Below are 25,665 nucleotides of genomic sequence, written 5' to 3' on the forward strand. Positions count from 1 at the left end.
TCCCTGAGGTGAAATCTGGAAAACACACCTGCAGCCCAGGAATAGAAACGCAGGTGAGGGCTCTGACAGATAGATGGCAGACAGGGGCTCATCATAGCGAATGAGCTCAAATGATTTCTACATTTAAAAAATGTTTCAAGGATTCTGGGAAGAGGGCAGTGATGGTGGTAACAGCATAGTTCTTTTTTAATCTTTCCAAATCCCTAGGTAAACACAGAACAACCATATATCAAAACTGAAAACCCGTGAACAACATGGACAGCAGAATGTGAAGATAAGGCATTCCCCTAAAACTTCAAAACGCAAGTGAGATAGGCCAAAGCACCAACAACCAAAAGACCTGCGTGGCATCAGCATCTGTACCAGATATAAGACAGGAAAGAAACAGGCCTGAGAACAGGAGAACCCCTAAATAACCAAGAGATAGTTGCTAGAAATTACAGAAAGCCAGTATGAGAGCAGCTTCTGAAAGTGGGAGCAGCTTTGCCCAGTGCAGGGGACCGTGAGTACCACAGTCGGATCTGAAGGGGCTGGAGCAGCCTGGCCAGCAAACCTCATTCCAGGAAAGGGCCCACTTAGAGAAGAAAGTTCTGAGGGTAAAATCAATATTGAGTAGGAAAGGGATAATAGAGAATAAATAAATAAGAGAATGTCCAGATAAAAGTAAAGGAAAGAAACAGAAACCTTAGAAAGCAAACTGCCTCTTTTTTTTTTTTTTTTTTGAGGCAGAGTCTCCCTCCGTCACCCAAGCTGGAGTGCAGTGGCATGATCTGAGCTTGCTGCAACCTTAGCCTCCTGGATTCAGGTGATTCACCTGCCTCAGCCTCCCAAGTAGCTGGGATTACAGGCACCTACACCACACCCAGCTAATTTTTATATTTTTAGTAGAAACAGTTTTACCATGTTGGCCAGTCTGGTCTCGAACTCCTGACCTCGGGTGATTCACCCGCCTCACCCTCCCAAAGTGCTGGGATTACATGCATGAGCCACCACACCTGGCCAAACTGTCATATTTTTGAACACTGTATTTAAAAAAAGGAGTAGAGGGAGTTCTGTGAAATAAAAAAGCTCCTGAACCCTAAAACTTCAGGAAAACTAATCTCACATAAAATTAGGTAATAACAGAAGAGCATCGAGATCAAATGTCATTCAAAATTAAAATAAGAAAACAAAACAGGACACAGAGAGCAAAATAACAAACCTACAGAAAATAAAATCATGCCAGAAAGACATGCTTATTGGATGAGTCAGAATCTAACCTTCTGTTATTTTTTAAAATGAGCTAACAGACACTAAAACAATGATACAAGACATGAAAAATAACATAAGTCAGTGTAAGAAAAACTCAGAAATGTGGTGCTAGAACTCAGAAAAGAATTTGCAATAAATGAAAAACTATTTTTAAAAATGAAGGCTAACCTATTAAGGGAAGGAACAAAAAGCCAATAAACACAATAGTTTATGCCTTACAAGAAACAGCAGTAAAAAGAGGACATTTTTTTAAATGGAAAAGATAACATACATCAAAGACTCTATTTTCTTGTTATATAAAGTGTTGCTGTCAAAAACTCTGATAATTTTACATTTCCTTCTTTAATAAGTCACTTGCTATTTTGCTTAGGTGCCCAAAGTATTTTTTTTCTTTTTATTTGAAGTCCAGCAATTTTACTAGACTACACATGAAGATCCAACATACAAATAATAGAAAGACCTGAAGAAGAAAACTGAATAACTGGAACAAAACAAAATACTTAAAAGTATACCTCCAGGAAAATATCCTTGTTGAAGCTGCTTACTAAAAGAGCACACTGTATACCTAAGAATATTGACCCAGAATGAACGGTACCAATGTGTATTCTAGTAAAATTGCTAGACTTTAAATAAAAAGAAAAAAAAATACTTTCAACACCTAAGTAAAATAGCAAGCGACTTATTAGAGAAAGAAATTTAAAATTACCGGAGTTTTTGACAGCAACACTTTGTATAACAAGAAAATAGAGTAGAATCTTTAAGATACTCTAGGGAAAAATATCAACACCCAAATAATTCAAGGAATATTTCTCCAGTGACCCCTTTCTGAGGAATTTACTTTAAAACAAGCTTCAGACAACAAAAATGACTAGACAAATAGCAGCATAATGACTGATGTGAGCAATAAATATGAATTCTTACAGAACTATGACTAAGTAAGGGATAAAGAGGAAAGAGAAGCATATATAATGGCTTTCTGCCCAGAGCAGCTATGTATAGTACACCACACAAAATCACAGGAGAATGGAAAGAACATACACACACAAAAAAGTTGAATGCTCTCGATTTTTATATTAATAACGGTGGTAGTAGTAAAGCATTGTGACTCTAATACTGTGTGTAAGGAGAGGTAAAGTAAATGAATAATTACAATATATTCTAATTCGACTATCACATGTGTTCCTGAGAGACATGGTTCTCCGTGTGAAAAAAGAAATGCAGATACGATATAGACGAGGTTAAATAAAAAGTCCTGTCATCCTGAATTTCAGCTGGAAATATCAATATGAACTCATGATGTACTTGTCATATACATATGTATGTTTATTTCATATAGATGTATGTTTATACTGATATACATATATGCATGCACATATATATATTTCCTAGCTCTGTTCACTCAAAAAAATAGAGACAATTACCAACCCAGTAGCAAAAAACCTCCACAGCACCCAGAATATGTACTTAAAATACATTTTTTCCCAGTAAAAGAAATCAGGGCTTTTGAGGAAATGGTTGATTCCAGGTCTGGAGAAGAAACATTTTGTCATATCATATAGCAAAGAAGCTTTAAAAGTCTACTAGGGTCATGTCAAAAGGACCCGGGAGGCTACCACTGACCAAAGATGTGATCATTTGAGCTTTCAGAGGATAGTATTAGTGATTAATTAAAACTCAAAAATACGTTTAAATTCATGGATTCATAATGATGTACAGTTAATTGACCAGCTTCAGAGGATGATAGAGAACCAGCTCAGTATCCTGAAATGTATACGTAAGGAGAAAGAATTGAGCATTTATTCTGCATTTTCTACATGAACTATATTACTCAGTAACCCAAATAGTAGATTAGGGGGAACATCTTTTTATAAATATATTCCAACTAATGTATGAGAAAAGAGATAAATAAGTAGAATAACATTATTTTGAGGCCGGGCGCGGTGGCTCACGCCTGTAATCCTAGCACTTTGGGAGGCCGAGGCGGGTGGATCACAAGGTCAGGAGATCGAGACCACAGTGAAACCCTGTCTCTACTAAAAATACAAAAAATTAGCTGGGCGCGGTGGCGGGCGCCTGTAGTCCCAGCTACTCAGGAGGCTGAGGCAGGAGAATGGCGTGAACCCGGGAGGCGGAGCTTGCAGTGAGCTGAGATCCCGCCACTGCACTCCAGCCCGGGCGACAGAGCGAGACTCTGTCTCAAAAAAAAAAAAAAACAAAAAACAACAACAAAAAAAAAACATTATTTTGCAACTTGCAATAAATAAATGCATCTAAGCATTGAGCTTTGTTTGATAAGTGCTAACATGAAAAAAGCAATAATCAGGCACAAAATATCTCCTGATGAAAGAACATGACCTGTATAGTCTTGCAAAAGGATCTAGTTAGCAATCTGCAGGACAGGGAACATGTTGAACTGCACCATGGAGAAGGATTCAGCAAAATTCAGACTCATGGAAATGCTGCAGGTCAAATAGCCCAGTTTCTTCAAAAAGAGAAAATATGGAGGCCAGGCGTGGTGGCTCATGCCTGTAATGCCAGCACTTTGGAAGGCCATGGATCACTTGAGCCCATGAGTTCAAGACCAGTCTGGGTAATACAGTGAGACCGCATCTCTACAGAAACTTTAAAATTTAGCTGAGCATGGTGGCATGTGCCTGTGGTCCCAGCTACTCTGGAGTCTGAGGTGGTAGGATTGCTTGAGCCCAGGAGGTGGAGGTTGCAGTGAGCCAAGATCGTGCTGCTGTACTTCAGCCTTGGTAATAGAGCAAGACTTTGTCTCAAAAAAAGAAATGGGTGAATTATTATATTTGCCTGGATTTTGGTCATGATTTTTATTTACTGGGACCTAGGGTGCCCATCAAGATGATTCTGTATGCCACAGCATCCATGGCATTTAGTTCAGTCAATGGATGTGGATGAAATTCAATGCTTTGGATCTGAATAAAAATTGCACAAATGATCCACATGAGGCATTGAGCGCTCTTCTGTGGTACAAAACACACAGGCCTCCAAACTGAGGCAGATCCTTACTGCTGTGATTAATAGTGATGATCGAGAACTTACTTTCCTTTGTATTATGCTTTATTTCTTTGCATTGAATTGAACAGACGAGATGGCTTAGCAGCAGTAATAAAACCAGGACAATCACTGTCGAGCCTATTTTTTTTTTAGTGGTGTACTGTTTATTACTAATTGATTTGTTTCTTCTTGGAGGGTGCTGCAATGTACTTAAAATGAAACCCAGTGCTTAATAGACTTTTCTGTACCCAACTGTCTATAACCAATCAGTATTTTGATATTTGTGAGCTCTTTATGCAGTTTAGATGTGAATGAGTATTAAACTATGTTTCCAGTATGTGGTATGTGTAAGAAAGAGATAAGGCAGTTCTTTTTTTTTTCTTTCATAAATGAGTATTAATAAAATAGGTTGGTTTGTTTGTTTGAGAGAAGAGGAAAGAGGCAGGTGACCTCCCTCCTCTGCCCCCCATCCCAGATCCTCCCTGGAGACCATTCGATCCTCCTACAGCTCCATAGGGCTTCAGGGACCAAAGCAGACCCTCAGGAGGGGAGATATGAGGACCCTTAGATTATCTGCTCGGCATCTAGCCAGCCTCACTGCTAGTCTCACTGTGCTGATCTTCTCTCCAAAAACTGAGATTTTTATCCTATTGCTTATGACACAGTCTCTCTTTCTAATGTCTCTGCATACTGACCTTGTAAACACTCCAGTTACTAGGTTTCCCTTATGACACTGCCTTGCTCCCAGGTCCTCTCTGGGGACCAGCGCCTCACCCTGAGTACCTTCTCTGCTTGGCTGATACCTTTGACCCTGCACAGCCCACGCTCCGCTAGGCTAAGTGACTACAGGGGCCACTGCGGGACTTTCTGGGATGGAGTGTCACTCACCTCAGTACACTGACCACACTCTCACCTGTCCCCTCATAGTGGCCTGCCTACTCTCTGGGCCTGAGCAACCTTGATATGGTCTGTCCTGGCTAGAACTGAGCCCCAGGCTCAGGGATTTCAAAAGAAAAAACAAACAAACACTCAAAAGTGTTTCCTAGGGATTTCCTGGGGAGCCAAGCCCCTTTTCAAGCCTTGAACTTAGACTCAGAAGATCTACATTTAGTTCCTGGTGTAACCAGTTATCTACTTCGTATGCTGCAGACCAGTCACTCAACTCCTCTGAACTTGAATTTCCTGATTTTTAGAGGGAATACTGTAACTCCACTTGTAGCACAACAAAGTTGCAGCAAGCATAACGCATTTCATGCATGCGTGAAAGCGCAGTGACTGGCCTATGTTAGGTGCACAGTAAACACTGAGAGGTTTTCGCCCCTTTTGTGAGTGGAGATTACCTCTCAGGTGCCTGAGGTACAGCCTCCCACCCCAACTCCTTACCCAGGAAGAAGGACAAAGCAAGTCAGGAAGCACACAGCTTCTACCTGGCGATCAAGGCTCACCTTGACTCCTCCTGTCCCCTGGAACCACTCTTGCTAATTCTCTTGCCTCTTGGGTTTTAGACCTGCTCACTTTGATCCACAAAGTTGTGCCCATTGCCTTCCACTTCAGCAACACTTTTGAAAATCAACCTAGGATCTACCTGTCTCCTCATGATTCTGACTCAACCTGTCTTAGCATAGAGCTGATCTCATGTCTCCCCTGCCCGAAGTACCTGCCAGATTCTTCCTACTTAAAGCAAGAGCCTACCCCTTGGGCAAGGATGTGGAATTAATGAGAGTCTGTCCCTGGCAAGTCTCAGTCCAGTGCGCAGCTAAGAGAGGTCAATAGTGTATGGAGCAGCTTCAGGGAGACACTATAAACAAAACAGAATAACAAGAGTCCCCTTATGCAAAGTCACAGGTACCCACAGCTCTGATGGATCAATCACGAAAATCAGATTCTGGTATTAAGTAAGGTTCTGAAAAAGACAAGGTGGATCAGGGACTCATGTAGGGACAATTAGACAAGGCTTGGAAGTCTTCAAGGCAGAAATCTGGGAAGGGTTTAATCACCCCCAAAGGACCCTTGGACAGAGAAGGCGGAACCCTCAATTTTGGTTCTTTCTCCAGTACTGATAGGCTCAGAAAAGTCACTTCTGCTTCCTAGTCTGCTGTCTCTCCACCTGGACAATTAGGTATGTAAGACTAATGTACAAGTCTTGTTGAGTATTAGATTCTCTTGAGAATGTTTTTTACATATTTCAAGTATTACCTTCTCATCCCTACTCAGGATCTACTGAATTTGAATCTGCAGGGCCCTAGAATCCGTATGTGAAAGGTCCTCAGGTGGTTTGGAAAACACTGAATTCAGAGATCTGCAAGGTCCCACTGTGCTGTGACATTCTCTGATGACTACAGGATTGCAGATAGTAAGGACAAAGGGAACCAGCAGAATGAAGCTAGAGCAGGACAAGCCCACACACAAGAAGCAGGACAGCCCTCGTACAATGAGCAATAAACTCAGAAACTCCATACCCCCAGAGGCGGTGCCAGTGGAAATCATAAATTGATTCCAAGCAACTCTGGGCAGATTTATGAGGGTCAGAGCCATCCGAGGCAAGGAGGACCACCATGCCTTGAAGGCTGCTGGGAGCAACAGAATTCTGGCAAGATAAATCACGGCTCTGACACAGGATGGCAAATCCTCTCTTCCCACGGAATCCACTTTAGAAAGTGTTGCCTCTCTAGGCCCATCCATCTGAAATCACTGAAAATCAAAACAAAATTTTGTGTGTGGAAACCACTGGAGACTAATATATGTCCACTAAATTGGGAAAATACAGGTCCCTTTTATTGAGAAATGACCCTGGAGTCTCTCCTTTATGAAATGGGGGACATAAATTTTGAGATTGGATATCTGCTTCCCACAGTGAAAACTTGAATGCAAAGTTACACACGTTTTAAACCATAGTCATCGTGCATCTCTAATGCTGAATGTTGTGCTAAGCACTTTGCCTAGGTCATCACCTAATTCTCACAGAAAGTCTAGGTGGTATGTCTTACAGTCTCCAATTGTTCAGATTTAAAAGACTGAGGCTTAGAGAGGTTGTACAATCTACCTTATGTCTCGCAGCTGGCCAGCAGCAAAATCCAGAACGAGAAAACAGCCTATCTGAATCCAAAGCCTAAACCCCTCTTCCTCCCTCAGCAGATGTCTCACCTTGTCAGAAGTAGAAGCCCAGCATCTCTGGGAATATTTCAGAACCCTTAGAATAATCTTAACCTAGGCTGAAGTGGTTCCTACTGAGGGTGAGATGCTCAGGTAGTGTGCCAAGCCCATACCTTTAGATCTCTTCCCTAGCACACTACTGAGAAGAAAATAATAATAATATATATATATACACACACACACATATATATGTATTCATATATAGAGAGAGAATATGTATTCATATATGTATTAGTCCATTCTCATGCTGCTAATAAAGACATGTCTGAGACTGGCTAATTTATAAAGGCAAGAGGTTTAATTGACTCACAGTTCAGCATGGCTGGAGAGGCCTCAGTAAACTTACAATTATGGCTGAAGGGGAAGCAAAACACATCCTTCTTCACATGATGGGAGGAAGGAGAAAAATGAGTGCCCAGTGAAGGGGGAAGCCCCTTATAAAATCATCAGATCTTGTGAGAACTACCATGAGAACAGTATGGGGAAAACTTCCCCCATGATTCAATTATCTCTATCTGGTCCCTCCCATGACACATGAGGATTATGGGAACTACAATTCAAGATGAGATTTGGGTGGGGACACAGTCAGACCATAGCTATGTAATAGAGATACATGTATTCCCTCATTTTCAGGGTTGAATTAACTAACTGAACTGCCATGCTTCTGCCCTGTGATTGATAAGGCCACCCTCACAGCCAGGCTACTTGCTGTAAGGAAAGCCTGGGTCTGCAGAACAGGTTTCAAGAAACTATAGATAAGGAGAGGAGTAGATTTCCCAACTTCTTTTCTGAGGCTTTATTTTTCTTCCTGCCCCCATCCTCCTCCCCAACCCACTGAGTTTATTATTATTTTTTCACTCTGAAATGCCTTTTTATTTTGTAATGATTTGTTTAATCTTTTATTATTATTATTATACTTTAAGTTCTAGGGTACATGTACACAATGTGCAGGTTTGTTACATATGTATACATGTGCCATGTTGGTGTGCTGCACCCATTAACTCGTCATTTACATTAGGTATATCTTCTAATGCTATCTATACCCCCTACCTCCTCCCCACAATAGGACCCAGTGTGTGATGTTCCCCTTCCTGTGTCCAAGTGATCTCATTGTTCAATTCCCACCAGCAGTGAGAACATGCGGTATTTGATTTTCTGTTCTTGTGATAGTTTGCTGAGAATGATGGTTTCCAGCTACATCCATGTCCCTACAAAGGACACAAACTCATCCTTTTTTGTGGCTGCATACTATTCCATGGTGTATATGTGCCACATTTTGTTAATCCAGTCTGTCACTGATGGACATCTGGGTTGATTCCAAGTCTTTGCCATTGTGAATAGTGCCACAATAAACATACGTGTGCATGTGTCTTTATAGCAGCATGACTTATAATCCTTTGGGTATATACCCAGTAATGGGATGGCTGGGTCAAATGGTATTTCTAGTTTTAGATCCTTGAGGAATTGCCACACTGTTTTCCACAATGGTTGAACTAGTTTACAGTCCCACCAACAGTGTGAAAGTGTTCCTATTTCTCCACATCCTCTCCAGCACCTGTTATTTCCTGATTTTTAAATGATTGCCATTCTAACTGGTGTGAGATGGTATCTCAATGTGGTTTTGATTTGCATTTCTCTGATGGCCAGTGATGATGAGCATTTTTTCATGTGTCTGTTGGCTGTATGAATGTCTTCTTTTGAGAAGTGTCTGTTCATATCCTTTGCCCACTTCTTGATGGGGTTGTTTGTTTTTTTTCCTGTAAATTTGATTGAGTTCTTTGTAGGTTCTGGATATTAGCCCTTTGTCAGATGAGTAGTTTGTAAAAGTTTTCTCCCATTCTGTAGGTTGCCTGTTCGCTCTGATGGTAGTTTCTTTTGTTGTGCAGAAGCTCTTTAGTTTAATTAGATACCATTTGTCAATTTTGGCTTTTGTTGCCATTGCTTTTGGTGTTTTAGACATGAAGTCCTTGCCCATGCCTATGTCCTGTATGGTATTACCTAGGTTTTCTTCTAGGGCTTTTATGGTTTTAGGTCTAACATTTAAGTCTCTAATCCATCTTGAATTAATTCTTGTATAAGGAGTAAGGAAAGGATCCAGTTTCAGCTTTCTACTTATGGCTAGCCAATTTTCCCAGCACCATTTATTAAATAGGGAATCCTTTCCCCATTTCTTGTTTTTGTCAAGTTTGTCAAAGATCAGATGGCTCTGATCTGTAGATGTGTGGTATTATTTCTGAGGACTCTGTTCTGTTCCATTGCTCTATATCTCTGTTTTGGTACCAGTACCATGCTGTTTTGGTTACTGTAGCCTTGTAGTATAGTTTGAAGTCAGGTAGCATGATGCCTCCAGCTTTGTTCTTTTGGTTTAGGATTGTCTTGGCAATGCAGGGTCTTTTCCAACCCACTGACTTTAAATTCCCAGGTGCTGTTGGCACGGGATCCGTATTCACAGAAACTCCCCTGGCCACATGTCCTGCTGTCCAGGACAGCACCAGCCTTGGGTACAGACAGGAGTCAAGGATACACTCACATTTTTAGAGTTTGGGACTTGGCAGCAAACTTTCCTACCCCCTTGCTTTTTTTTAATATGCCAATCCAACCTCTTTTACAGACAAAGGAACTAGATCAAGATCCCCTAATCAATAAATGATGAAGCTGCCCCCAGACCCTGGTGTTCATGCTGCTTTCAAAGTCTGTGTTCTTTCCACATCACCCCTCACGTGGTGATGTAGCACAGCCCACGTATATATTTTGGGCACAGGAGTGGGTAAAAGGGCAACTGGCCTAACTAGCTCTGCTAAAAATGCCTTTATAAAGAGTCTGAATTAGCAAGTTTGCCCTCTTTATGATAAAAATAGAGTCCAGGCATGGTGATTCATGCCCATAATCCCAGTACTGTGGGAGGCTGAGGCAGGAGGATCACTTGAGCCCAGGACTTCAAGGCTGCAGTGAGCTATGATTGTGTCACTGCACTCCAGCCTGGGTGACAGAGTGAGACCCCCATCTCAACAAAAAGTTTTAAAAATTAGCTGGGCTTGGTGGCGTGGATCTATAGTCCCAGCTACTCAGGAGACTGAGGCAGGAAGATTGCTTCAGCCCAGAAACTCGAGGCTGCAGTGAGCCATGATTGCCCCACTGCCCTCAGCCAGAGCAAGACTGAGACCCTGTGTCAAACAAACAAACAAAAAATCAGAAAACTAACAATCAGCCATTCACACCCAAAGTGAATGGCTCCATTACCTTCTAGCCCTTGAAATGACCATTCAGAAACCAAACAGAAATCAACATCTTCCTTTGCCAAAAAAAAAAAAAAAAAAAAGCCCAGAAAAGTGTTGAGGACTCCGTGTTGAGTAGCATATGCATTAGAACCCCACCCAGAACTTCCATCTCCCAGACTCCAGGCCAGGGGCAGCATGACGAAAACCCGCCACAACTGACCCAGTTTTCAGATTAGCAACTCTGCCCACAGCAGTCTCATTCTATTGCTTATAATCAGCAACGCAAGTTAAGCTTTCATATTTGCATCACTAAATTAGTGCAGTCTTCAGAAATGTTATCACTTTGTTTTAGTGAGCAAAATTATGCACACCCAAATTAATGTTTCCATCATTTTCCTTAGACTTGAACTTAATCTCTCTTTCAAGGGAATTTCTGCAATCTTATAAGATTTTTGTATTTTAAGTAAAAGTAGTTTATCAACAACACCTTTTTAAAGGTTTTTATAGGTTGTAAAAATGTTAGAATTCTGGCCAGTATGAGATCTGACAGCTCCCCAAGGTTTGGTCTGGCTCAAAGATAGAAAGTTTGAAAGGAAATGGCCCACAGTGGGTGGGGGGGCAGTTTGTGCTGAGTGTTCTTGTGTTGCCCCCAGAAGGCCACCTAAGGACATTGGGTGGGACACAGAACACCAGGAACTGGGTGAGGGGGGCTGGGAAAAGGAGGAGCATGCACCAAAGACAAATTTTACCTGTTTTTCCATTTCTTATACTCTGTTGCATAGAGAGCCTGAAAGCTGTTTTCACTGCATTTCCAAATGCAAGCTGGTTTTAATAAGGAGCCTGAGCCCTGCCTTGCCTTGCTGCAGGTCTGTGAGGGAGCGCCTGACAGGCAGGCCAAGCCATGGCCCGGGAGAACAGGGCCTCCTGCTCCCACCACCGGCCTGGGTCCCTGGGCCAATGTAGCATTACAGAGCTTTCAATTCTCTTTTTCAATTGTCTCCAAGTTAAGAGGCTCCTATATGCAATGCTAAGCCTTTGGGAGCAGGTTAGTTGCGGTCAACAATAGCATAGACTGAGCACCTGTTGTTTGCCCAGCAGTGTGCTTGGCTCAGTGAGACCCTGGGAGAAGACTCAGGTACTGCCCACACTTATCCCACCAGCAGGGGCTTTCTCCCCTTCCTGGAACTCCCCAAGTGCAGTGTTGGCTGGGCCTTCCTGTGGCTTGCTATTCTTGCTGTCCTGTATTTTTGTTGGTTGCATCCCTTTGGGTCTCTCATAGAAGCCTATAAGCTTCTTAAGGCCAGGGTCCATCTTAAGTCTGCTCCATCTTTGTCTCTGACTCAGGGTCTGGTATCTAGTAGACTTTCTACGGAAGTTTCCAGTTCGATGGCTGATTGGTGTTTCTTGCCCCGACCTTGGTACCATCTTGGATGGAGGGTTTGGGGCCATGGAGCAGACATCGCAGAGGTCACCCAGGGAGGCCCACTGGGGGAGGGAGGGCCTGATCACATGAGTGACTGCCTCTCCTCTTGTGCCACAGTTCATTGGCTGTTCACCACATGTGGGGCCAGTGGACCCCATGGTCCCACCCAGGCGCAGTGCAACAACGCCTACCAGAACTCCAACCTGAGCGTGGAGGTGGGGAGCGAGGGCCCCCTGAAGGGCATCCAGATCTGGAAGGTGCCAGCCACCGACACCTACAGGTGCGTATGGGAGAGGGGGAGGGGAGGGGCAGACCACCCCTCCTGAAGAGGCCTGGAGTCTTGCCTATGGGTACATGCTCCTGGGGTGCCCAGGCATGCCAAGGTTCAAAGGCCACAGACTCAGGCCCATAGTGGGGTGTAGAGGTTGGAGATGGGGAGATATGGGATAGTGAAATATGGCAACAAAAGAAGATGTGTTCTTTGTCCTCAAGAAACTCACAGGCTCTTGCTGGAGGTGGTATGCATGCATGAGCTAGCTTCAGAATTATTGCTAATAAGGATAATTATGGTGGCCTGTTCATTGAATATTGCTTAATGCTCTTCAAATGAGGCATGCATGTAAAATGTTTGGGAAACAGAAACACAATGCACCTGAAACTGATGCTCTTATCCTTGCACCTCCTTTCCTGGGCCTTCACTGTTGGTAAGCAGAGCAAACTGTGCTGGAACGCTCCTCCCAGCCCCAACCCTACCCCAGCCCCCAGTATTCCCTTAGAGCAGGGCCAGGCTCAAGGAGCTGGCCCTTGACCAGCTCCACTTGACCACTTTGAGGCCATGGCATCGAATGAAGCTAATGGTAAGATTAGAGGGCTGGTGGAGACCCTGGTTGCAAGACCCCCTCCTGGAGCTTCTGGTTCTGCAGGTCTGGAGCAGGCGCTGAGAACTGACAGTTCTAACAAGTTGATGTCGATGCAGCCTTTTAGAACCTCTGAGCTCGATCAAGTCTTGGACTTAGATAAACCTGGGGAGCCCCTAAATGAGCTCTATGTCTAGGCAAGGCCAGTGCCGCCATCCTCATTTTACAAATGAGGACACTGAGGCTCAGAGAGTCAGGAGCCTCCCCACAGTTACACATCCAGAAGCAGCCTCCACCTCCAGAGTTCTGGGGCAGGGCCTCACGCAGCCCCTCCACGGAGCATGGCAGGGCAGGTTAAAAGGAAAGCAAAACCACTATGCCTTGTGGGAGCAATGTCCTCCGGGGGCTGAAACAATAGGAAATGAGCTCCCCTCCCCTTCCCGCAGCCTCCAGCATCCACCACATCCTGGGCCTCCTGGGAAGGAAAGGGGCTTCTCAAGTTGCCCTGTTTTCTCTCTCCAGGTTAACATTTCCTGTGGCAGCCCCGTCCCTGGGGCCTCAGGGTAAATGTGTTACAGGGACAGCCCTAAGTGCTTTTTAAATGGCACTCTGGGCAGAAATGCTGTAACAAGATTTGGCTACAATCAGATTAGCTGCTACAGTGCCCACACGCCCCCAGTAAATATCCCGGAAGACACCGGACCACCCCGGCCCTGCTACAACAAGCAAGCCAGACCTCCCCTTCCTGCTGAGCCAAGCCTCCGGGGGGCCCGGGGCAGGGGAAAGGACTCCTGGAGAGGAGGAGGTGAATACTTGCTAAGGACCCACGGGTGTTGCTCCTGCTTTAGCATAGGGTGGGTGGCATTACTGTTGGTGTTGCCATGTTTCCATGCGAGGACCCTGGAGTCGGAGGAGCTTAGCAACACATGTAAGGCTGCACAGTCGGTGATGGAGCTGGGATTCAAACCCAGGGTGCTCTGGCTCTAAGTCTTTCTACTAAAGCCCATGCCTGGACTCTGGGAGGCATGCAGAGGGCAGAAGGGACAGGAAAGGAAGGAGGGCATAGGAATCGCCCACCACCCACCTCCTGGAAGCCTCTGGAAATGAGAGGCTATGAGAGGGGCCCAGCCTCCTGAAGGGATATTGGCCAACATACCCCATATACAAAAAGCAATATGAAGGAGAAAGTAGAGCAGCTGGGAGGCGCACAGGAACCCCAACAGTAAGCCCCCAGAAGAGCCCATTGTCCTACCCCTGCCCAGGGCAACTCCAATGCCAGCTTGGCCAGAATTCCCCTGCTCCCTGTCCCCCGAGGGGGACGCACTGTCGGGAGATCCCTTGCATGGGAATTCTCTTGGGCTGTGTTCCCCCGAGACAGTGAATCAAGCTCACTTCCAAACTTGCACAGGTCAGTTAATCTCCTGAGACTCTGATTCCCCATCTGTAAGAGGCAGGGGCTGTAAAGGTGATATATAGTGCCTGGCACAATGCTTACACGTGGTGGGTGCTCCCTGGCCCACGGGCGGAGAGATCAGCTGAAGCAATGCTGCTATCCAGCAGCAGGCAGCAGCCAGGCAGTGTTTCCAAGAACACACCGACCCCATACGCGTTAGTTTCTGACTTTTCCTGTCTCCAAAGACATCTCTTTGACTTCCTCAGATGAGCCCTGTGTTCTGAAAAAATTTGGACTGCCAGATGAACTACACTTATTAAATAATAATTAATCCATTTTCCCATTTATTATTAATCACAACCATATCTAAGTCAAGTCAGGTTTCTGATCTGCATGAAGTGCCACAGTATTTCTACAGTGCGTTGATAGAATCCCAGCCAAAATCAGAAAGCTGTCTCCACTCATCTCTTAGAAATATTGAGACTGAGGCCAGCTCCGGGCCCCAGCACTCTCTGGCAATGTTGCCTCTGTTGAAGCAGGACATTTTGAAGTGTCCAAATTATTAAAGGAGACATTTTGGTCTGGCCTAAGATAGGACCATATCAAAATGGAAGAACCAAAACCAAAAGCCACTCAGGTGGGGTTTTTGTCACTGCTGTTTTTGAGACAGAGTCACGCTCTGTTGCCCAGGCTGGAGGGCAGTGGTGCCACCTCAGCTCACTGCAACCTCCGCCTCCCAGGTGCAAGCAATTCTCCTACCTCAGCCTCTCGAGGAGCTGCAATTACAGGCATGAGCTAATTTTTGTAATTTTAGTAGAGACAGGGTTTCACCATGTTGGCCAGGCTGGTCTCGAACTCCTGGCCTCAAGTGATCCTCCTGCCTTGGCCTCCCAAAGTGCTGGGATTATAGATGTGAGCCACCACACCCAGCTAGTCATGGTTGTTTTTGAATACTTGTGTTTTAACTAAATAAAGGCTCTGACAGATATTCCTGACCCTCACCTCCTCCTTGGCCTTGGAAGAGACTCAGGTCTTAGATGACCTGAGTCTACTGGTCACATAACTTAGTAATCTAAGAAGCAGGCAGTTAATGATTTGATTTTTAGACCACTTCAAAATGTCCCCAAGTCAGAATATGACCGAGAAGTCAGCACCCTTTCTCTGGAAGACTTTTTCTCCATAGTAATTATTGCTATTTAATAAGTGCAGTTCATCTGTTGAAAAAAACACAAGATGCACCAGAGGACATGAGAAAAAGGTGCTTGGAAACAGAAAGGTGGGAGCCGAGCCCTAGTGAACCCACCCATCCTGGAGGCGTGGCTGCCACCGAGGCCTGGCACTAGGACCGCTCCGCTGACTTCTCTGCCCACTGCTGGGGAGATGAAGGGAAGGGAGCAAATGCGACCAAGCCCCAGCTTCATGCCAAGGGGGGCCACCACTGCCTGGGGCCTCCTCCAGGATGTACACAGTTGGAAACACCACCACTCTTAGCTGGTAACTTATCCTGGGCCCACCTCCCACCCTCTACAGCTTTGCCCACCTCCACAAAGGAAGAGGCCCAGAAAGAGGGAGAGGAAGGGGGGCGGGGCAGGCAGGAGGAGACAGCAGGCTGGCATGGGGGCTTGGGTGCAGCCCTGGAACCCGCATCTCCTCCACCCACCATGTCCTGCTTTTCCTGCCCTGGACTTACCACTTCCTCTGACAGGTGATGCAGTCCGTGTGTCCAGGTTCCTGCGCTTCATTTTCCCCCTGCTCTGCAGATCTCAGGGAACCATAGTAAGCTCCCATTAGGATGCTGTGCCTGACACCAAGTGTGCAAAGGTGATTAAGATCCAGCCCTGCCCCAGAGGCACTGCTGCCAATGGTGGTGGTGGTGTGTGCACAGGCATCTCCATGGGGTGTGGAGAGAACCACAGTGGAGGTTTACACAAGGCGCTGCTACGAAGGCCAGGGGAAAGGCGCTGCACCCAGCTGAGCTGGTGAATGGCTCCTGCCAGGAGATGGGCACCTGGGTTAAGTTCGAAGGCCCTAAGCATTGTCTACAAAGAAGCGGGTGGCCAGAGCCTGCAGTGAGCACAAGTTGGTACTGCTGATGAGAAGTCGGGCAAAGCTGGCCTGGGGGAGCCGAGGCTGGAGGCAGCAGGGCCAGGTCCTGGGGCTTCGGTGTTATCCCCAAATGCCTCTTACTCCCCCTGGTGACAGCGTGAGGTTGAAAGTGAGAGAAACGGCCTGGAGGTGGGGAGAGCAGATGGAAGGGAGTCACTGTCACTCAGGCCAGGGTCAAAAGGACTAAGCCAGGACAGGGTCAGGTGCAGGGGACAGGCCCAGAGGTGTTCAGGAGGTGGGATCAGCATAAGGAGGACTGAGTGAATGTGGGATCGGGGGCAACGCTGAGACTACATCCACACTCTAGCGTGGGCTGAGGAAGCGAGGAAAAGGAGCGCAGCCACTCTCCCCTGTGCGTGGCTGAGGACGGGCAAGGCTAGGGCAGCAGCGAGAGGGCCCTGATAGGGGGCCTCTGGGCGGTGGTGCTGAGTGACCATGGTGTCTAGAGGGTGGGTGGCTGAAGCGGATGGGAGCGTAGGAGGCCACTGCAGTGCCGCAAGAAGAACGTGGATTATGGGGTTTGTGCTGGGGAGGGGGACAGCATCCTCAGTGTTGTCATGAAATGGAGACAGACGATGGCACAACCCAGCTCTGAGAGGTCTGTCGGGGGACTCAGTGAGAGCCCACGGGTGGTCTGCCCCAGGCAGAGGCACCAGCACTTAGCCCGGCCCACCCCCTGTCTCTTCCTGACTTCTACCCTCCTTCATCCCTCTCTCCCCCTCCAGCCCACCTGCCTTCCTACCTGTCTAGGACCAGCATCCTTCTTAGCCCGCAGTCCTGCCCCCACCTCCTCCCCACCCACTACCACACACACACAGATAGCATACAATACCATTTGTCAAGCATAGCCCATAGCTCCTGATGGCAGTCCTCACACAGCTCACCTGCTCTTCAGACATAATGGACAAGAGGCCCCAGGTCTCAGCTGGAGCCAGCTGACCTGGACCACAGCTGTTCCTGATGGTCTCTACCAGTGGCACTCATTTCCTTACCTGGGGCACCAGCGTATGCAGCCAGATAACACCATCATTCAACTCCACAAATAGCCCATGGAGCCCTACTGTGTGCGGGGCACTGAGCCATGGAGCCCTACTGTGTGCAGGGCCCTGAGCCATGAAGCCCGGCTGTGTGCAGGGCACTGAGCCATACAGCCCCAACTGTGTACAGGGCACTGAGCCATGAAGTCCTACTGTATGTCAGGCACTGAGCCATAACACTCCTGCTGTGTGCCAGACACTGAACCATGGAGCCCTACTGTGTTCCAGGCACTGACTAGACTGGTAGAAAGGCCTGAGACTCTGGAGCCTCACAGTCTCTAGAAAGGCCACAGGACAGAAAAGTTTAATAACAGTCCACAATGCCAATCAAGTTCTAGACAATAGTAGGAGAGATGTCACAGGCATGATTAATTGCCAAAGTAATTGTATGGATAGCCATCGCTGTAAAGGGCATAGACCAGGGAATGTCAGAGATGGAGGAATTAGGCAAAGATGGATGGGCTGCAGGCAGAATTAAGTTTGAGTTCAACCTCCACCACCGATGCTCCATGTGACTTAGAAAGTTGTCTTCCCTCCTCTCCGGAGGCTCCATCTGCAGAGCGAGAGGCTATGGAGAGAGGTCACTGAGGTCTCTGCAAGCTCAGGTGTTTCGAGGTACTTAGGGCTACACTGGCCAGGAGGGTGCTGAGGGAGAAACAGAGCATGAACCTTGCTCATTGATGCAACAAGAGTGGAACCTGGGCCGGCCCCACTGAAAAGCATCTGCCTCCACAATTGAGCCCTTCAACCCTGACCCCTATCTGGAAAATACAACTATATACCTGATCAGAAATCTCCCGCTGTCCAATCTCCATCCACACTCACACGCGTCATGTGTTATCACAATAACCCTGCAGGGTGGGTAGGATAGACCTCACCATCCTGATTTCACACATGAGGAAACTGAGAAACAGGAGAGAAAAGGACCTTGCCCAGGATCCCACGGGGAGTTAAAGGCAGAGCCCACAGCAAGGTGCTGCTCTCCCGCTCCTCTGGAGGGTGTGCCAGAAAGGAATGGGGCGCTTCCGTTTTTCTGAGTGGGGGTCCGCTTTCTCCCCTAGGATCTCCCATGCGGGTGTGGACACTGTGGTTGTGCTACACACCAACTGTGCTCTCACTTCAGGATCCGGCAGGCAGTCACTTTGATTTGCTGCTAATTCTTTATTTAAAAAAGATTCACAACTCAATTACATCAGGTAACAATGGTTCACAGTCAATAATACAAAACACAAACCCAATAAACATCTATTCTGACCAGGGGACATGGATTTAGATGAGGAAAAACAAAAAAATTACAGCATCAGCTCGTTGAGAGCAGTATCTTGTAATTTCCAGTAAATTGGAATCACTGTGAGTCATTTTCCCCACTTGAGTGGCAGGTATATTAATTTCTTGTTGTTTCTCAACCATCAAAAATAAATTGTTTACAAGGGATGGGGAGAAAGCTTCGAAGAGGCAGGCTGAGGCTATTATCGTAGCATGAGTTTGTGTAACATGATTCACAGGGTGCAGGAGTCTTCAAAAGTGCTAAGGCTGCCCTGTGCTTTACAAAGAAGTGGGCTCTGGGTGAAACTGAACAGCCTTGACCCCCTTGGCCATGCCCTGGTTCACCCACTTGGTCCCCTTCTGCATCCCAGAAGTCACCCCCGGAAAAGGAGTGAACAGGCTCACCCATGGGGGCACAGGATGACAGCAACTGCCATTTGTCACTCACTGGCTATCCTCTGGGCTCTGAAGTAGGTCCCTTATAAGCATCATCTCATTTAATTCTCATAACAGCCTTCCAAGGTAGGTATTATTATCCCCTTTTTATACATGAGGAATCTGGGCTCAGAGGGGGTAAATAACCTACCCAAGGTCACACAGCTAGTGAGTAACACTGGTAGGGCCAGGACCAGGGAGACGTAAGCAAAGCACCTTGGGCAGAAAATTTAAGGAGGTGCTTCCTCTCGGGGTCAATAGAGTGCAAGGTCCTCCCTGGGAGGGAGGCACCTCACTGGGCTCAACCTACTCCTGGCCCTGAGTGGCAGAGCTGGGATTTGGATCCAGGTCTGTCTGCATTCAAGCCCTTGCTTTTCTACCTGTGGCACATCCCACTCCGAAGGCAATCAGCCCTGTAGTAGCAACTAGAAGCTTCCAGAAGAGTGAAGCTCTAATGGTGGAATTTCAGGCTTCAGGGGACGGATGAGGAGCTACTCCTTCTAGGACCCCTGTAATTAATTCAGGCAGGCAGCTGCCTGCTCCCCCTGACTTGAAGCCAGCCTCTCGTCTGGGTTGGAAATGTGGGGCTGAGGCCACTACCCAGGAAAGTACAACCCAGCCACGGACACCTGCTCGCCAGGCTCTACTGTCTGCTTTGGAATCTAGAAAGCTGACCCCAGCCCCGGTCTTGCCCTGTGCTTTGCATGGGTTTGCAGTCTTCTCAGATTCGTTTTGTATGCCCATAACAGTAGGGGTTCTTGTCTTCATTTTCTTCCTCAGTAGTGGAAGTTGAGGCTCTGAGACATGGGCCATGTTGCCTCAGGTCACACAGTCAGAAGAACAGGGACAAGAACCAGCAGATGACTTGGAGCCCAGGGCTATTTCCATCCCACCTCACCATCAAGAACTAGGTCAAGACATAGATGGGGCTGGCTTTCAAAGGTGGTTGAGGGGAGCAGGGTGGGAAAAATAGCCAAGAAGGCTTAGGAAGGGTAAAAGGAGTCAGGAACAAACAATGTCTAAAATATAATAATTTGGCTAAATTTAAACATACGAAAGAGTTCAGAATGATTCATAATGCATGGTTGATGCAAATGACTATGCAAATGATGCCAAAAGGAATGGGCAGCCTGATGTTTACCTCTCAACCACAGCAGGAGTGGGTATGTCGAGGACTTCGTCTTGGGCAGAAGTTTTCCAAGCAAACCACATCTTCAGGTGGAGATGACTTTTTATGCAGCATGACCAGGCCCCAGAAACCTGGGGAAGTGAGCAGGTCAGAGTTGGGGCCCATCCACACTGCTGTCCCCAGACTACAGGAAGCCACCACATCATCCCCTACCCAGGTTCACTGAGCTAGATAATGCTGCCTCCTCTTACCTTTCACCAATAAGCCTTCCTTTTTCTCAGCCTTTTAATTATTGTTATCACCTTGTCCATTTCTAATGGATCAGGAGGGAGTGTATGGCTGAGGGTCTGGGAATTAGGAGGGGCGAATAGCTTCTCATACCCCTCTCTTTGTGCTTCCCAGCAGCACACTGGGGAGGAAATGACCTCTAAGAGGGGATGTGCAAAGGTTTGGACCATAGCCAGCCACTGACTGGCTGTGTGGCCTCAGATGAGTTACTTAGTCCCTCTGAGCCTCAGTTTCCTCATTTGTCAAATGAGATTAATAACATTTGTTGTTTATGGCTATCGGGTGATGCTGTGTGCCTGTGAGCATGCATCATGCCTGGCACATTGGAGGATGCTGGTAATCAGCCCACAGCCCTCTCCAAACCTACAGCCCTCAGCTTCCCACTCCATCCACCTGCTGCAGCCAGCCATACCAGAGGCTCCCTGTTTCTTCACTTCCGTTCACACTAGCCCCAATTCCCACCACCTCTTTCTGCTTGTCTCAGAGCCCTACCCATCTGCAAGCTCCACATGAAGCCAACATCAGCCTTCCTCACCCCATCCCCACACCCCACAACCACCTGTTGCAGTCCCCCGTCTCCCTCCTGGCCCTAAGCACCTGACGACCCTTACTTTGGCCAGAGATTCGCAGCTTCCCCGGAGCTTTCAGCCATGAGCTCCTTTTGTTGGACTATTGTGTTGTTTGGAATGAAAATGATGCTTCTCTTACTAGGGAAGGGGCTGGGGCTCAAAGAGGGCACAGGGGCAGGAAATGGCCCCATCTGATCAGGGAGCCCCGGAGCCCTCCACTTCGCCTCCTCAACGTAGCCACCCTATGGTGAGACTTCTCTTTTCATCATGAAGATCATCTCCCCAGTTTCTTTGTGAGTTCTTGAAGAGCCTGGAGCTGTCTCAGGTCCACAAAGCCTTACACCCCTCCCAACATTCGATAAACTCCCATCAATGCCCAGGCACCCACCAGGGCAGTGTGCACTAGACTCTCCATTTGCATTTCGTGAAGACCTCAGTTCCTTGCCTGCCATGTTTGCAAAAAGCCTCTGCAGAAGGGCCGTGGGCTCTGCCTTGCGAGAGCTCTGGGAGCCCCTCACACACTGGGAAGAAGGGACACTTCCTGGAACTGTAGATAAAGGAGCTACTGTGTGTGCACATGGGCAAAACTGCCTTGCATCTCTTCCTGGTTTTTCGTAAAAGACCTTGGATCTGAATACACATGGATGTGAAAGTCTCCTGAGTCCCGTACCCTGGCAGCTGGTCTCTGGGGACCCATTTGTTAGCTGGCGCGCTAGCTGTCTTCAAGACGTGTCGCTCTTCTAATATACTTCAGAAGAGAGTTCTTTTCTTCCCCATCCTTCCTTGACTTCATTGCCGCAACCTAAGAGGCAGCAGAAATCATCTCCCATCCCCACGCTCTGTTTTTATTTTCATCATGATGGGTTGTTTGTTGTCTGCACACATATTGCTCCAGAAGGAGGGATGGGAATAGACAGTTGGCTCATACACACTGCTTTCCTCAATCATTCTGTGCGGAACCTCCTTGTTTCCAGACCCCATGGAGAGACTTTACAACTTTGTACCAAGTCAATTATGGCTACTACCATCATTAATAATAATAATAATAATTAATACGTATTGAGTGCTTATTAGCCACAATTCTAAGACCACATGTCTTAATTTCTTTAATCCTCATAACACATGTAGGCTAGGAGGCAAGTTCACTTATTATCCCCATATTATAGATGAGGAATAGGGAAGTTACTTGTCTAAGGTCACATGAGTCCATTGATCTGGGACAAGGAGAGAAAACCATAAAGAGGAAATCCTAGGTATTCAGAAAATCATCACCCCAATATGCCACATTCATATAGTCTTCTCTCTCTCTCTCTGCTGTTTCCCTCTCTCTCTCCCCTCCTTCTCTCCCTTCTTCCCTCCCTCCTCCCTGCCCTTTTCCTCTCTTTCTCTCTTGCACCCTTTACTAGTCTTTTACCTTCCTAGTTCTGTGACTGAGGCAACTCCCTCTCCCTCTCTAAACTTGACCATCCTCTCCTGAAGACGGGGAGAGGAATCCCTTTCTGCAGGGACTGATATGGGGGAGAACCCTCAGACCATGACGGGGATGTGCTCAGCCCACTGGAAGCTGCTGGGTTGGCAGGAAGGGGGAGAGTCTTCATACCACAGCAGGAGCCGACATTCTTTGTCCCATTACAGCATCTCGGGCTACGGAGCTGCTGGCGGGAAAGGCGGGAAGAACACCATGATGCGGTCCCACGGCGTGTCTGTGCTGGGCATCTTCAACCTGGAGAAAGACGACACGCTGTACATCCTGGTTGGGCAGCAGGGAGAGGATGCCTGCCCCAGTGTAAGTGCCAAGAGCAGGGGTTTCTCATCTGCACTCTCTCAGGCTCCGGGGAGGCCTCTTGGAGGCACCAGCACTCAACACCCTCCTCCTGGAAGTTCATACCAGGAGAATGAGACAGCAAAGAGTAATTAAACAGCAGTCGTGCAAACTCCCAGCACCCCAGTGGTTCACCTCTTGCCTGTGCTGGGGGGAGGCAGGACCTGGCAGGGCTGGCCATCCTAGCAGGAACTCAGCACCCTGCAGGGTGAATCTCCTGGTTGGGTCAGGCCCCACCCTCCCTCACCTGAATCACAGCTTTTGCTTGGGAAAAGGGGCTGAGGCATGTTCTAGCACCCAGGACCCCCAGATCCTTCCCCAGAAACTTATATGAGAGCATCCTTGGCAGAGAGATGTGGGAAGAGAGGCTACCAAGAAAGCAGTTTACTTCCACAAAATAAATTCAAGTCTCCTAAGAGCCAGGCTCTGGACCAGGAGCTGAGGAAGCATGAAAAGTAAAGTTCAGCCTTTCCCTTCTGCCTCTTCGGGGTTAAGGCGAAACGATAGGAGTAAGCTTAGCTAGTGCAACCTTTTGCATAAAAAATGTCTCAACTCCAACTTTTATTTAGCAACTATAATTGGGACTTTCCAACCTAATATAATATATTAAGCCATTAAATTACAGGCTGCTGTAATTTTCACAGGAATTTATTGAGTGCTAATGTAATTCTTTCATCTAAGCAGAAAGATTGCATTATCTTGTACAAGGGACTTTCACTTGATTGGACTGTAATCAGTTAGGTCTTTTCACAGGACCGCATCTTTTTTAAAAATTCAATTGAAATCTAGTTGTTCCTTGGGGTTGCTGTACTTTATTATTTTTGTTAATCAACCTACTAGCTTTCAAACGTTGTGGACGCACAGGAAGTTCCCAAGCAGGCAGGAGGCGGCGATTCTCAGCCAGGGACAGAGGCCAGCTGCCTCTGCTGGTCGGGCAAGGCATAGCGGGGGCATGTGGGGAGAGTAACTCGTCTTCCCTGTGGCTTCACACCTCCACTCCTGAGGAGGCATTTGGAAAGGGGGGAAAATGGCATTGTCAGGCACTACGTCCATCTCCAGTTCTCTGTAGGCAGAAAAAATGGTGTCTAGACACAATTCTCAAGAGAATGAAGTGGACTGTAAGAATTAAACTGCAGGGGCCAGGTGCAGTGGCTCATACCTGTAATCCCAGCACATTGGAAGGCCAAAGCGGGAGGATCACTTGAGGTCAGAAGTTCAAGACCAGCCTGGCCAACACAGTGAAACCATGTATATACTAAAAATATAAAAATTAGCCAAGTGTAGTGGCGCACACCTGTAGTCTCAGCTACTTGGGAGGCTGAGGCACAAGAATCACTTGAACCCGGGAGGCAGAGGTTGCAGTGAGTCGAGATCACACCACTGCACTCCAGCCTGGGCAACAGAGCAAGACTCTGTCACAAAAATAAATAAATAAAAATAAAAAATAATTAAACTGCCAGATGTGGCAGCTTTGCTGGCTCAACTGCACATCTATGGGGGCAGTGGGGAGTTGCCCTTCTATGTACCTGGCCACACTGGAGCTCCTGTGCTGGAAATGGGCTCCAGCTGCTGCTAGAATCCTCCTCCCCACCCTCGACTGCAACACACGTGCCCACACACAGCCCTCAGCCTTTGCTTCTCCATTTCCTTCCAAACCTCCCCTGGTGGCATGAGTCTAAATCAGGCTTTCTCAACAGTGGCATTATTGGCATTTTGGAGCAGGTAATTCTTTGTGGCGAGAGGCGGGAGTCTGTCCTGTGTATTACAGGATGTTTAGCAGCATCCTTATCCTCTGCTCACTTGGCGCCAGTAACAACCCCCAGAAATGACAATCACAAAAGCCTCCAGACATTTCCAAATGTCCCCTAGGCAGCCAAGTCTGTTCTAAATGTTAAATCCCACCATTACCATCCCCTGCAAGACAAATATTATGAAGAGCCAGCCCACAATCCAGACAGCACTCAATTCATTCAAATGTAGTTAACCAATATTTATTGAGCACCTACTTTGTGCCATCCCTATTACAGGAACTTGGGATATATTGGTGAACAAAAGAAAAATCTTTGCTCTCAAGGAACTTACATTTGAGGAGAGGGAGGGGGGAATATCTGGGGAAACAGTGACCCCAGCAAAGGCCACGTCCCAGAGGTCCGTCGATGCTCAAGGAACACTCAGGCTGGAGGAGAGGGAGCAAAAGGAAGGGTAGGTAAGAGATGAGGCAGAGGTAATAGGACTGGATCAGGCCACTTTAAGACGTGTTGGAGCCATAGGAGGGTTTTGAGGCAAATGGTGACATAATGTGGTATGTATATTAAAAAGCTCACTCTGGCTGCAATGTGAAGAAGCTACCATTGAAGAATCTATGGATACAAGGGAAGGGTCAAGACGACGAATTCAAGGGCTATGGCATTAATCCTGGCAAGAGATGATGATGGCTTAGACTAGGATTGTAACAGTGGAGGGGATGAAAAGTGGTTGCATCCTGGGCGTAATTTGAAAGTCAAATCCAAAAGGATTTTCTGCCAGATTGAATGAGAAATTAAGAGAAAGAAAAGAGTCAAGGATGACTCCAAAAATTGTGCCTGAGCCACTGGAAGAAGGGAGCTGCCATCACGTGACTTAGGGAACTCTGTGGAAGGAGCAAATTTGGGGGTAAGATCAGAAGTTCAATATCAGACATGCTGAGTTGTAGAGGCCTGG

The 25,665-nt window shown here is 46.9% G+C and overlaps 1 protein-coding gene across 1 annotated transcript in view; it reads left to right on the forward strand.

The window, feature by feature from the left end:
• Nucleotides 1-25,665, forward strand: part of ALK (ALK receptor tyrosine kinase) — a 113,346-nt gene that overhangs the window by 35,671 nt on the left and 52,010 nt on the right. The window contains exons 4-5 of the mRNA XM_033176744.1: nt 12,181-12,343; nt 22,779-22,929. Of these exons, the coding sequence (XP_033032635.1) occupies nt 12,181-12,343; nt 22,779-22,929 (314 nt within the window). The remainder of the gene's footprint in view (nt 1-12,180; nt 12,344-22,778; nt 22,930-25,665) is intronic.

Source organism: Trachypithecus francoisi, unplaced genomic scaffold (genome assembly GCF_009764315.1).
Source record: "Trachypithecus francoisi isolate TF-2019V2 unplaced genomic scaffold, Tfra_2.0 Lachesis_group17, whole genome shotgun sequence".
Taxonomy (NCBI): Eukaryota; Metazoa; Chordata; class Mammalia; order Primates; family Cercopithecidae; genus Trachypithecus; species Trachypithecus francoisi.